This window comes from Anoplolepis gracilipes, chromosome 2, assembly GCF_047496725.1.
Source record: "Anoplolepis gracilipes chromosome 2, ASM4749672v1, whole genome shotgun sequence".
Classification (NCBI taxonomy): domain Eukaryota; kingdom Metazoa; phylum Arthropoda; class Insecta; order Hymenoptera; family Formicidae; genus Anoplolepis; species Anoplolepis gracilipes.
In genome coordinates, this window is record NC_132971.1 from 960192 (window position 1) to 975651 (window position 15460).

General features: G+C 30.4%; 1 protein-coding gene across 2 annotated transcripts; it reads left to right on the top strand.

The window, feature by feature from the left end:
• Positions 1-4790: 4790 nt before the first annotated feature.
• LOC140663254 (sorting nexin-29) lies at positions 4791-15004 on the top strand. 2 transcript variants are annotated; one of them, XM_072887286.1, is made up of 12 exons: positions 4791-5148; positions 6212-6548; positions 6822-7123; positions 7194-7316; positions 7556-7802; positions 7882-8011; positions 8286-8527; positions 8751-8966; positions 9039-9195; positions 9277-9417; positions 9510-9649; positions 10008-15004. In XM_072887286.1, the coding sequence occupies exons 2-12, from the start codon at positions 6316-6318 to the stop codon at positions 10090-10092; spliced, it is 2016 nt and encodes a 671-aa protein (XP_072743387.1). In that variant the 5' UTR covers positions 4791-5148; positions 6212-6315; the 3' UTR covers positions 10093-15004. The 2 variants fall into 2 exon arrangements, with proteins under 2 accessions (XP_072743387.1, XP_072743386.1); XM_072887285.1 differs by having other exon boundaries at positions 6304-6548.
• The last annotated feature ends 456 nt before the right edge of the window (positions 15005-15460 follow it).

Consider the following 15460-nt stretch of genomic DNA (forward strand, 5'->3'; position numbering starts at 1 on the left):
TTCTGTATCTATAATGTCTATTGACTGATTACCATTAACGCAAATTTAGCTAGTAATAATCCGAGATTGTGTAAAATGATAGTGCAATGTGTGTATAATAATTAATGATACGCATTGCTCTTTCTTTTGCCAGCACTCGAAATGTCAAACGGAAGATTCCTCCGCGCCTCCGCGACACACGTGCTCAGTCAAATGATTCTCAGTAACGTACGCGTCTTATCAAGACACATGGTGTCATTAAGTCCTCATCGTCCATATATGGAAAAAAATATAAAAAATATTTTCTAAAAAAATTAATAAAAAAATTCTATTATTATTATTATAATTGTACTTGCTTAATATAGGACGTTATACTATAATTGAATATTTACTATAAATACTATTTGAATATTTACTATAAATATTATAATAGTATTTATTAAACACCATTATTATATTAATGCCAGAGAGAAACCTGAGAGGGGCTATGCTGTTTTTCGTACGACACTTTTTCCTTGCAATAAGCTAGCGCCAACTAGATTCATTTTAGAGCAGCCAAAATTATAAGGTGAGATCGATTTTACGATAAAACATGTCTGTGCTAAATCCATAATTATTTGAAAATACACGGAAATATTATGGATTTATTAACATATTTCATTACACATTATTTTAGCTGCGCGTAATTTATTTTCATGTACTATTAGAGAAATTATTAAAATTATTTTATGTATGTATATAAAAATATATACATATATACAGTATACATATATATAATATAAATTTATATATTTATTATAAATATAAAATAGAAATTTTCTAAGATACAATTATAATTATATCTTGGAAGATTTCTACTTTTCACAAATAATCATTAATACCATTGACATAATTTTCGTACAATGTTTATTCATTATAATAAAAATGTAACTAGAAAATAAAATCGTTGTACAGTTCGTACACAACAAGTCATAAGATTGCTTTAAAGTACTTTACGCATTATATTTCGTAATCACGTTTCACGTACACGCTTTAAAACGCGTTAAATATATTTAATAATAATATTATTACATGCATTTTAGAATCATTTGATGTATATATTTTAACGTGTCATATAGTATAATACATATTTTTAGCGCGAGGAGTGGAAGAGAGAGAGAGAGAGAGAGAGAGAGAAAGACACACAAAGCATACTCTCTTTTCTCCTTGACGTCTCGCGTTGCGTAGTAAGAGAGGGGAGAGAGCATCGCATACGTCACGACTCGTGACAGCCACGAGCCACGAGTCATTCATTCCGGGTCCGGCGGGCGTAGGGCGCGCACGTGTTCTTACTCTGGCGCCGGCGCCAGCACGTGCGTCTCGCGTTCGGTCACCTCGAGGTCGAGCGCGCCGTAAACGTTTCTCGCAATGATAATACGTAATAATACGATAATATCATGCGATAAAATTTTAACATGTTAAAATACGTTTAAAAAGATTCCGAAATAAAATAATAACATTCGACCTCGGTGACATATAGCGCGTTATTGCTTTTACATTCGTCTCGGCTTTGTCGCGATCGCGGTCGCGTTTTCGTTCATATATCCTGATTTCGATTTCACGAAATTGTTGTCGGGGATCGTATTTGATGCCGGCTAAATGGCATTCTCTCAGCGTTGCTTTCCAATGAAAAATTATTGATTGATTGAAGAAGATGTAGAGTCGATGTCGTTTATCGGTGTTTATTTGGCGGTTCTTCAATCATCATTTCTTACTGGGCAACAACGTTTACACGCCTCAGTATCGTGGCTGAGGTGAATGCCAGCCGCGTAGGTAGACGTAGGTTCATGTATAGAGAGATACATACATGAACACGCGGTTAATATTGAGCTAATGCTCGATAATCTGTTGTTGAGAGCACCATCTACTTCGACAACAGATTTCAGTCCTAGTTGATTAGAGTCGGTCGATTGTTGGAATAAATCGTTGATGGGTCCCTTTTCTTGCACCGTCTATCAGCAATACGTATCGCATTGAGGACGCCGACTGGAGGATATAGATGATGATTTACGCTCGGTAAAGAGGTCCGATTCATTTGATAAATATTCAGATTGATGAATATTCATGAAATGTGTGTTCTTTCTTGATCCGTCTACCAGCCCTATGCCATATCATGTGGAATGTCTGTATGATAGACACATATGCTCATCCGAAATCGTGCTTAATGGGAGTTTGAGTCGGCCTGAGATGCGACCTGCACGGATCGAGCGAACCTCATTCGCGATCGATTCCCTCGATCTTTCGTCTTCTTCCGCTTCGGACTTACTCTTGCTCGAAGTTCGGTCGTGCTCGACTTGTCGAACTCCAAGTATGATTCTCGTGCGTGATGAAATGGGATTTTCGATGGTTCCGAAATTCGGGAGTGCTGTCAAAGTATCGTGTGTAAAAATACGGGAGTGCCGTCCAAACTATCGCGCGTTTTTATTTTTACACGGCTTAAAATATTGTACGGTTTAAACAAATTTAAAAAAAAAGTATCCCGCGTGTAAAACAATGGATCCTGACAATCTGAAAGGAGCAGGAGGCCTAGGAAAGGCATCCTGCATCGACGGAGCAACCCTAGGGTGAATATTATTTCTTTGTATATTATTTATTATAAATCACGTATACGAATAAATTTAGTTTATTTGAATGATTAAACAAGAGAAACTTAGAGATAACGACTTTTACATAAATCTTATAAAAGTTTTTATTTTAAAAAATAGTTATTTTTTTTAATTTATAAAATTATTTCATATTTATATATCTGCTTATTATTGTACGTCGAATATAAAACTTGATGAATATAATAATAAATTCTTGAATATTAATTATTTTAAGCGCTGCTATAATTTGGACTTTATATTTATATGTTACAGACACCGTACCATCAATATCGACAACTCCGCTGTTGCGCATCAGTGTCGGTGAGTGACAAAAAGCTTTTATTATATTTTAAAGCAACGAATTTGTGTAGAGACATACTTGTAAATGTAGATTGATAAATTTGATGTAGATTGTAGATGAATTGTAAATAAATTTGTTGCTTTTTTACCCCTCGAACGGCGGGATAGCCGTGCATGGCGAATTCTGGGTCATTTTAAATCATATAATTTCAATATATTTCATATATAAATGTATGAGTTTTATAAAACAATTTTAAAGGTATAGATCTTTGACCCGCCGACAGAGGATTTGCATGTATGGTAATATATTTGACATATATATGATTATTTGTATCCTGCGACTTTTGACGACTGAATGACGTGTCTGAAAAACGATACTATTGTACGATCATAATATCGATCCTAAACGAATAAAAGTCGCATTATTATTAACTAGCAATATAAGGAGAATCTTTTTTTTAGCCTTGACTTATAGAAATCGAGTCAAAATGGCCAGGAGCAACAAAGGTAGGTCCAACTGGCCAGAAGCAACAAAATTAGGTCCAACTGGTTTGAAAAGTATGTGGTCAATATTGGCCAAAATACGTAAAAGATATGTGTGATCGCAAACTCCTAAAAATTTCGCGTTATTCTGAATTCCCAATTAAGATTTCCTAGATGGCTTTATCACGGGTTTTTGCATAGTCAGCAAGTAGAGTGAGATTTGTTAGGTCTGCTAAGGCTATTAAGACATTAAAAAAGAAAAACAAAATAAAATTTAAAGCTATAAAGTTAATTAAATATTATTAAATTTATTTTGTGGGAAAAAATATAAAAATCGAATATTTTTTAGGGAAATAAAAAATTAATTAAATACAAATTGCGCAAATAAAAAGATAACAAAACAATTGTAAAAAAATTACTAGGTAAAAATTAAATTTATAATAAAATATAAAATATATTTAAATTTAATAAAATATTTATAATAAAATATAATTTAATTATGAAAAACGCAAAAAATATAACTTTATAAGATACATTTAAAGTATATATTATATTATATGTATAATATTTTATTTATTGTATATATTATATATTATATTGTATAACAAGTACTATAAATAAGATTATATAAGTATATTATATTATTAAGATAGTTTAAGATATTATAAGATACATTGAAGTTGTATTATATATATCTATATATATTATTGTATTTTATTATTGTACAATATATGTATATAATATGTATATTTTCTGTATATATACATTGTGTATTATATTATTGTATAATATCTATATATAATGTTGTATTTATTGTATCTATTGTAAAAAAATCTGTTTTAAATTGTGCGATTAGCACGAACATGAACCAATCGGTGGAATTTTATCATGGCATCGAAAAATGGATCTGGCCATGTAATTCGTTCTAAAATGTCCAGTTGGCGCTAGCTTACGGCAAGAAAAAAGTGTCATATATGAAAAACGGCGGCATGGTTTCTTTTAGACTTCTCTCTACTAATGTAAAAATTATACTACACAAATCCTACTATATTAATCTATATTATGTTTAAATTATACCACTGTATAGTTAAATTGTACCTCTATATTATATTTAAATATTTATAATTATATAAATACTAACACACATCAGTGGAATTTATATACTCTTATTATGAGACAAGAATAAAAGTTTAAAAATTAAAAAAAAATCTCAAATTCTAGAAGCGCTTTCTGTGTTGCACCTAAACACGAGTCCGATTGGTGAATAAAATCTATTCTCTGACATAACCGTGAAGAAGTAGCCAATCGATTGCATGGAAGTACAGTGGCGTCCCGCCATCACGTGCGATCCATCGCGCATCGAATGTCACGAGCGTCACGAGATTGGCGTCTCCCTTCTTTACATTGACGTGCGTCTATGTTCGCAGAAAGTAGACACTACTGGCTACTGGCTGCTACTGCGATCTGCGATGGGTTCGCGAGGCAGTTCCGCCCCTGTTGTAGTCTCGCGAGTTTCAGTGATCTCTTTGTGACGGGCGAGCGAAGGTTTTTTTTCCGCGTTAAATGTCATGACGCGACGACGACGACGCATCAACGGCCCCGTCGCGTCTCATCCGAAGTGACGATCCTCGGTTTTTTTTTCCGCGAATCCTCGCGTTGTCCTCTCGCGCGATATCGCGAACTGAGAATATCCGATGAACGCTGATGATCCTCGATTGTGAAAACAGATCGAGGCAGTGATCCTCACTGCACCATTTAAATGGTAAGTTGCCTTTGTTTTCCCCTCCGCGTTACGTTTCATCGGTGATGGAAAGACGCGACTATAATGGTCAAAGTGCCGTTTATAAAAAGTACAAGGGTCAGCTTAACCCAGATTCGTATGTATCGCGATTACACAAACCACGGATATCCGGGAGAAATCTGGAGAAATTTGTAATAATCATAATAACGTTCCGCGATATGCGTCACTTAAGTGTTAATGTTGTATCGTGAATTCTTTATTCAGGCTTTTTTTTTTACGTATTTCTGCGCGTCAATTATGTCGGGTATGCAAATTTGATTAATGAAGTATCTTCGCATCGTTAGGTATATATATGGATTCTCCAAAGGTCTAATGACAGTTAAAACGAATGCGAGAGAAAAATAACGAAAGTATATTTCTTTATATTAAGAATTCTTTTTCTCCGAAATTATATTTCTTCATATCAAAAGAATCTCTTTTCTTCTTTTGCAGTTTTTGAATTGCTATTATGAATGTTTAATGTTTAGGATAATATATAGATGTAAACAATATGCATCAACTCTTTTTTTTTTTTTTCAAATTTTTTGACAATTTTTATTTAAGTGTATATTTTCCTTCTTATTTGCATAATTGATATACATATATTTATGTGTGCATATTTATGATTTACAAATTGATTTTCAAAATTTGAAATTTATTTTTATGAGAATTTATTGAGTTACAATAATGTATAAAAACAAAATCTTTTTATTAATTCTTTTGTAATATATTTTATATTTTTAGTGATTAAGAAATATAATTGGAAAATATATGTTTACATGCAAAATAAATATTAATTCTGTTTAAATTGAAGACTTGTGATATTATCAATAATCTTATATTAAATTTTAGAATATCTCTCAGGAAGAATTTTAATCTAATAGATATTAAAATGTAATTGTTTTACAAATATATGGTACATAAAATATGCAGCATACATAGATTATGCAATGTAATTACTTAACAATAGTCAATAACATGAGTCTTATGTTGTTGACTATTGTTAATTAGTAATAACGATATAATCTTTTATCTTCAATTACAGAGGATGCTGCAAATTTAAGAAATATTAAGATTCTTCCTTCCATTAAATTATATTGGTTTTGATTTATTTCCTGAAGATATTATTTATCCTAGGCTTTACGTATTATGTCAGCGATAGTGCCGAATACACATAATATAATAGATCATGCAGCCGAGAAGGAAAAATTATTGGAGGATCTGTTAGTGTCTGCTAAAGAATGTCACGTCAGATTTGGTGGACGTGCGGAATTAGCTACGGAATCAGAAGCATGTGTAGTAAAGCTCTGTCATATATTTGAATCAATCTTTGATCATGGATTAAAGACAAATTATATAGAAAAAATCAACTCAGCCTTCAGGTAACATTTACAATATTTCGTATGATCAAGTTTAAATTTATCTTTGTTCTATGATTTTCTGTATGGATATATACAAGGTCACAAAACAGACGCACGTTTTATCCGCAATGTGACTCACGAGCATGATGATAAATACTTGGATGATTTTTCTCTATTGATAAATTCCTAATATGAATAAAACTTGAACATATAATCATATTTCGTTTAAATTGCAATGTGACAAAATAATTTAATGAAATATTAAAAGATATTCTCACTCATATTTTTTTATAGACATGTATCTGACTTGGTTTCTGGTGGCAATGTGAAACCTGGCAATATAGCAGATGTAGCATTCTGGCCATGCATAAAAGAACAACTTACTTGGCATGAACAGGAACGTTTTAGTATATTGAGGAAGGTGCATACAGATTACGGTCGAGGCAGAGCATGGCTAAGGGCTGTTTTGAATGAAAGGTCTTTGGAACGACACTTACATGCTATTATAAATCCTGACACATTGTCTCCCTTCTATGAAGAATGGGCCTTTTTACTCGATCAGGAAAAAAGCTCTGTATTACCTAATGTAGCCGCAGGTACTTTTTGTTCTTGACAATGAGTTTATTTGCTTTATATAAAAAACAAATTAAATTATTAATTATTTAGGTCTTGGAACAATATTATTTGCAATAAGAGTAGATAATGAGGAACTTGACGACTTGAAAGGAAAAGATATAGATAGAAACAGAGGTGCACAATCAGAACCAGTTATTTCTACATTAATTCCAGGTGAATATTAAATTTACTAAAGTAATGCGTATTTAACAAAAAAATTTTATAGAAATCAGATCACATATTACACATGTAATGTTAAATAATTTTTTATTAGTCAAAATAGATGCACTACTTTATATATGGTTTTTATCTAAAAAGAAATTTCAAATAATATACAATTTTTATGTCAAACTATGAAAAAAAGTTTCCAACAATTTGAATTATTAATACACTGATCTTAATCTGTCAAACAGATCCTCTTATATCTGAACCAGAAAAACGAAAAAAGAAAGTGCCAACACGTATAATTTCTTTCGATGATGACAATGAAGAAGAACACAGGGAGGAAACTACAACTTCTATAAGTGCACCACCGACATGTCGTAACTCGCCTACCGCAGTATCGACTAAAGATTCTACTTCGCCTTGTTTATCAGATTCTCAACCTCAAGTTGATTCCAATAGTACAGTTGATACAAAACTTTTGGAGTGGGAACAACAGTAGGCATCTCTTCTAATATTATAAAATGAACAGATATACATTGTTACTCATATAAAAATTTCTCTAATATTACCACAGTGAGTCTTTTGAAGAAGAAAAAGTATTAACTCCTATAATGGATGCTGGAAATATGGGTGGCCTTGTACCTGTATCATCACTTGATCAAACATTGGATGATATGATAGCCACTCTGCCAAATTATTTAAACGTGAGTTTATATTTTGATTTTTATTTTAGAATACAAATTTAATTAACAATAAATAACAAAATATTTATTACATGCAATTTGTTTAAAAACTCAAAGCAGATTTATATAATAAATTGTAAATGTTTATTATATTATTAAATGTTTTAGATTAAAACTGAACTAATTTACACACAAGAAATAGATTTAATGCATTTTGATTTCTTTGAAAAAGCAAGATTTAAAAACAAAATATGCAAGATTATAATTTTCTTTTAAAAATTTTATTTTTATTCAGGATTCAGAAGTGACAGCAGAACCTGCAGTGGAGGCAACAGAACCATTAGTTGGTTTAGATTTGCATATAGATCCAGAGAATTTAGACATAGATGCATTACGTGTAAGGCTTTTAGCTATGACAGAAGTTCTGGAACAAGCTAGGGAAGATGCTATAACAAGTAGATTACAATTAGCTCGCTTCCAGAGGCAACATCAACATTATTTAGAAAGACATGAATTACAGTTGCAAACATTAAATAGGTAAATATGATTTTGATTACTTTATAAACAATTATTTCATAGATATGTACACATATTGACTCCAATTGAAAATATGAACTCAAAAGTTTTTAAAAAATTGAGCTAAATTTATTAATAATAAATATAATGTGGATCACATTAAGCGACGTGTGTGATGTTGATAGATTACATAATGAATATGTAATATGCATAATTGATCTATAACATACTTTTAATTATACAGAGAAAACGAACTCTTACGACAACAGTTGCGTAAGTATGTTACTGCCGTTCAAATGTTAAGAAGAGATTCCAATTCCACAACAATATCTGAAGAAGATCCGTCGTTGGATTATCACAATGAAGCAAGACAGTACGAAGAAAAGTTGATACAGGTCGCAGATATGCATGCCGAATTAATGGAATTTAATGCTAGATTGACAATGCAATTGACTAACAAGTGCGTAAATATTGCGAGATTACGTAAATTTCGTAATGATGAATCTCCTAATTGAGTTTGAATTTTACGCAGGGACAAATTAGTGAAAATGTTGCAAACTGAATTAGAGTGTCTCCGAGGACCGTTAAATGAGGACGATTTACCTGCGGAACCACCGTGTCTTATTCACATATGGATTCCATCCGCGTTTCTCACAGGACAACCATCTGACATACATCATGTTTATCAAGTACGAGAAGCGCAATTTTACTAAAAATTTTTTATTATTTTGTATCAAGAATTTTTCTCTAATTTGTCGTGTCCAACATAGATTTATGTACGCATAAGAGACACAGAGTGGAACATTTACAGGCGATATGCTCAATTTTATGCGCTTTATAGAGAGCTAAAGAAACATGATGCTATAGTTACGACTTTCGAATTTCCGCCAAAAAAAACGTTAGGAAATAAGGTGATTGATATATATGTTAAAATATTAGATGATGTATAGATTTGTAATAGTATAAACATTTAGATGCAGCGAAAGTAATCGTTAATTTTTAGGATGCGAAATTTGTGGAAGAACGACGGCAAAAACTGCAACAATGGTTACGACGCGTTGTCGGACGAGTAGCGCAATGCTCTCCCGCATTTGCGTGTAGGCCGAACAGACAGACGCTCGTGTCTTTGATGCCTTTCTTTGGGTAATTCATTTAGCTTATAAGAATTGTGCTTTAATCAGCATTGTCCAATGATGTAACCTGAATGTGATTACTGGACAATACTGGTATAAGAAATTCATTCTTCAAAAATTCACCATTCAAAAACATGTATTTATATCGTAAATTTAGCGCTAAACGTAACTGTTTATATCTTATTTTTGTTTATCTAATGAATAATGTATGTTAAAACTTGTTACTTTTAACGCTAAATATGTATAAACATAAAGACAGATAATAATTTGTCTATTGACTTGAATCCTATTGTCAAAAAAAATTGGGATCATCTTTTTTCCAATGTGTTTTTATATCTTTGCCAAGATATTTTTTTTTTAATTTTCAGTGATAGTCCTAATGCTGAGGAATCGAGGAAGAATAATTCCGCAAGAAGTACTTTTTCTTCCTCCCCTCAATATATGGGTTTATAATTATGACAATTTTTATAGACAATTTGTACATACATGAGAAAAGAAAAATTTTAATTTATACGGGACAAGTATCTTGTTATATACAGTATAATGTCGATAATTAAGAAGATAAATATACTATTACAAATATTTATGTAAATATGAACATATCTATACACATGCAACTTATATGATGGGCATGTGTATAAAATTAATATGTAGCAAAGACGATTAAAAGCTGGTCTTTTCTATTAAATTGATATTTCATATTTTTTAATGTTTTACTACTAAAAGAGAAAGTATTATCCCCTTCTGAAATCCTATTTTTAGTTTAATTACAAAGAAAATTTTTATAATTATTATAATTAAATTGCTTTTGTTAGGTACCATATGTATGCATTAATATTTAATCAGATTTATAAAATCTAATGTAATTAGCTCTAATTAGGTGCTGTGAGATAATTAAAAATAATAAAATATAGGTAATGTATATTTTATTAAATGTATAAATTGAAATTGGATATCTATAAAATATTTTTAAAGAAAATAAAGAGGAAAATATACATGTATGTACTAGTTGGCTACAAACACAATAAAAATTCACATAAACATATACCTGATAATTTAGCAAGCATAGACGAAATAAAGTAATAATAGTAGGACTGACTTGCATAACTAAACATGATAAATTTTATGTATGTATGTACACAGGACAGAGGACAGGAATGTCTCAATATATGAATTTATATTGAAGCGTATGCATTCTTCATAAATACCTTGGTATGCTTAAATTCATGTTAAGACATTCTTGTGTATATGTATCATAATAAGTCATCAATTTAGTTTTCTAAAAAGTTTATTTACGTAAGGCGTCTTAATAGTAATATAAAAAGGTACATTTTTCTTTCCATTTATGACAAAAATAAAGGTGCATATTGTTATTATTGGAATAAGTACATTATAGTATTATGCCGGTAAATCAGAATACAACTAATTTGCGCGTGTAAACGAATCAAATTTTTTTTAACAACTTTCGCAGGATATTCTCACTATGGAGAGGTAAGATAATAAGAGGATTCGCGTTGAGATCAAGGAAATTGATAAGTATATCTCGAAATAAATCTGCGCAAAACGCAAGTAGCACTTTCGGCTCATTTATATAAACAACAATCCATTTTTTTACAATATATTTGTACTAGGCAACACTTTGGCCGTGCTCACCTTTCCATATTGAGAGAGAGAAAGAGAGAGAGAGAGAGAGAGTTCTTTTTTTCCTTAATAGCATGTGGTATGCTCTGAAAGTTACAAATATACTTATTATTATTATTATTATTATTAACATTTCTCCATTTTCTTATGATCGATGAACAAAGTAATAATTATATTGTTGGTGAAGTCACATCGCGCGCAACAATCGATGTATTTATTTCAATGGCCGAACGAAACATCGTGAGCTTATTAAATTATATCACAATCGTAGTATCATATTCATTTCGTAAGCATTGGTATTAAACCATCCGCGTCATTTTCTCAGACAGTCATTAAAGTGACAGAATAAAACAATTATTTTTTTTAATCATTTTAATCATGTAACATAAGATATATCCATTTTAATGCAGGAATATTAAAAAACACTAAATTTTCATTTAGTATTCTTAATATGCTTTCGATTTTCTTATATATTTTCATACAATTCCTTGAAACGTGTGTGATACACGATAATTTTAATTTAAAACATATTATTTTAATTAAAAACGTATAATACACTACTCGATGATAGTTTTAATTAAGTGAAATTAAAAATATTGAAAGTAAAAAGTATTTTTAATAACATAATTTTATATTGTAATGAATGAGAAAAACTGGCATCATAACATTATGAAACTTATTCGTAAGAATAAATATAATAAATTGAGAAATCTCCGATAAAAACCTACAAGCTGTTCCATATTAGCACATATTATTGTTCCTTATTGAAAATAGAAATCACTTTTTATTAGTTAAAGTATCAAGCATAATTTAATGTCAATTTTTTGATTCCCTAATTCTTTCTTAGTTTTGGTATCTTCATAAATAAGTAAATGTAAAATTTAAAATTATATTAAAATACAATACCGAATTTTTATGTATATTATAAACTATTAAATTTCCTTAGTTTTATTTCTGAAAGTTAATTTAAAGATACTCCCCTTTTTTCAAATATAATGCGAATATGAATGATACTTTGAGGCTTTCATCAATAAAAATAAAATTTCAAACTTTACAAAAAGAACTTGTATTCACTTTGCGCTAATTTTGGAACATCTTGCAAATATAATGAATAAAAAATGAATTATTATATAACTGAGAAATATAATCACATGAAAATACGAGCACAAATAAATTTATTTTTCTTGTGCTGTTGCTTCATTAATAAATTTAATTTTGCGAAAGTATATGCATCTCTCGTGAGTCACTTATGTTCTATATCAAAAGTTATTAATACAAGAAGCTTTATTTTATTATTTACATGCCCTATTTCTCTCTTTTGACTAATTTTGATTTAGCCCTAGGACCGACGAGGAAATTAAATAAATTGCAAACGTTCAATATTTTTACATAATAAGATAAAAGATCAATAATGGATTTTATAGTATTGTAAGATACTCTTCTAAAATAGAGGATTCGAAAATATCACATGATGATTATAAGAAAAACGATCTAAAAGTTCATTATTCTAGATTCTAGAAGATCAAATATATTTGCATTCATAAGGCCAAGATGAATATGAAAGTAATATGGCAAATTGTGTAAAAAATTGCCCGTTTTTAATTCCATAAAGATTACTTTAGTCGCAACAATAATTTATGAAGATTTTTCCCCATGAATCTCTCGCATTGTAATATATAAACATATATTTGAGAACAAAATTGCTTATTAACACAACTTTTTGTTATTTTATAATAAATCAAAAAGTTAACATGTCAGAGTTTGATGATATATTAATTAATATATGCAGCTCGTTCAAATAGTCGAAATATTGCTCGGTACATTAAAAATATTATGTACGACGTATTACATCATATTTATGTGCGTACGTCCCATGAGAGAAAACTATATCGAATTCTAAAAAGTAAATCTTTGAGTAGTCCTCAGAATGAAAAAAAAAAACAATTTAAATAATGTTTTATATATTTATTATAAAACAGTGAATAAAAGTTGCATTTAAAAAATTTTTTTAGAAGGTATATAAAATTTTTTTTGAAGATATTTTATATAACATACACATGTTTTCTATGTACTGGAAAGAGTTTTGTATAATTCTGAGCATCTTACAAATTACGATACACGTTCAACAATCATTTTCGTTTTGTGTGCAAGATACTGCAACGATACATCTAGACTGTGTCCTAGGGTTAAATGAATTTTTAATTGACATAATCATTTTGTCGTTTCTGAAGCCTGCTCAGATTTTAGATATGTAGAGAGAATGTACCGAACAGTATAATCATGTAAGGAGAGATTATTTAATAATGAATTAAAGTATATAGACCTATGTATATACACTCGTTCATTAGGTAATCGGTATGTGATTTGAGCCTAATTTATTTAACTTTAGATTTTTCTTTTTTTTTTTTTTTTAGATATATTCCAAATAACAGGTATAATATTCGGTTTTAGCAGTCTTCGTACGCGTTACTCTGCTTATTACGAAATCGATAACGAAAACTAACAATAATGATAACACATTATGCAAGTACACGAAGGTTAAAGAGTGGAGCCCTTTGACAGAGTGCGGTGAAAATAACGAGGCTAGCGTTCGCTTTGAAATCATTTTTTTTTTATCTACTTATTAAAATTACGAAAATCTGTTGTTTCATTTTATTCATTAATATTAATTATACACTATTACGCGTCGCATTACTTCGAAATTGGTTTAAGTAAGATGCAAAACGCGTAAACAGACCGAAGTATAATAAAATGTAGTCGAATACGCTTTTCTCTTCTCGAAGCTGCTGCTCTACACTCAGATATCGATACGACAGAGAGTGTGCGGTGTGGTACGAGGTGTGTTGTTGTTAGATCTGTAGCAAAATAAATAAAAAACGAAGTTCTCTTAAGCTAGTAAATACTATACAGTATCTTCGTATTGTATACAATTTTTTTTTTAACTAGCCAGTGTGCATTTTGTGTGTATCCTGACTCTCTGATTAACCTTCCTGTCTATGTATAGCACACCTTACCACGCATTCTAAGGCATGAACTTCCTAGTGAGCTGGATAAGAGAGAGCATAGACCAGTGTGCCAGGTACTTATGTGTTAACATTCTTTTTTTTTTCTTCTTTTTTTCCCTCTTCACTGTTGTAGCTAGATATACATTACATTATTAGAAAGTATATTACTATCGTATTTAAAAAACCGTTTCTTCCGCGCTCTTGGCTTTACACACTATCAAGATTCTTATTTTCCTCCCACAGACGCTGCAACTATAAAAACTGTTTGCAAAATGTGTATTTCGTACTAGAAAGCAAAAAATAAACGAACTTCTTCTGAGTGGCTATGTCTGCGTAAACGATAATTTAATCCATCGCACGAATAACTTTCAGTTTCTCTTTCCTTCCCTCATGCTCATATTTTAATACTCTTCTTTCTATTAATTTAATACAGTGCAAAAAATATAATTTTCAATCAAAATTAAAACAAACTTTCATCTATTGATTACTAGTTGTTTAATTGGCTAATCTAACATAAATGTTTATTTTCACAAATTGATATTCAACCTGCGTTTGAGAACCGAACGTTTTAAAATTAATTTTTCTGTCACGCTTCGAGTCTTTTTCAAAGTTATTCGTAGATAGTTTAATCAGAGTTCTGATATTACAACACATGCATTCTGTTACTTTGTATAAGACGCAGATTATATATACTCGAAATAATTATCCGCATTTTTTTTTATACAAAAAACATACACGCACACCTGTTTTCCATGCCAGATTAGGGAGCCGTTTTTATGCCACATCTGATACCACACTGACAAAAGCGCATATCGTCACTTCAATCAATATCTAGTATTATCATTCATCTTTCTTGCATTTCTTTGTTACTCAACACATATCCTTCTTATGTCATTGGACTCATTCTATCATGCATTCGTCAACCTGTCACTGCATGTTGTGTTGGTTGTACATATTCAGATTGTAATCTAACGTAATATATAAGATAAATCAAAAATATTGTAGCCCTATGGTATTGTTGCAAAACAGAATGGAAGAACGATGAGACGATATCAATTCCGAAAGCTTGAATTATTTCATCAAGCATAATTTTGCTACGACTTTCAAATTTAGAGTCTAGTGCTTAATTTCTCTTAGAGATATCATGAGAGAGAAAGTACATCTGTAATAAATAT

Coding starts and splice junctions, on each gene's coding strand:
- LOC140663254 (XM_072887285.1), top strand. Junction 7,124..7,193: donor ATTACCTAATGTAGCCGCAG/GTACTTTTTGTT, acceptor TTAATTATTTAG/GTCTTGGAACAATATTATTT. Junction 9,650..10,007: donor TCTTTGATGCCTTTCTTTGG/GTAATTCATTTA, acceptor TTTAATTTTCAG/TGATAGTCCTAATGCTGAGG.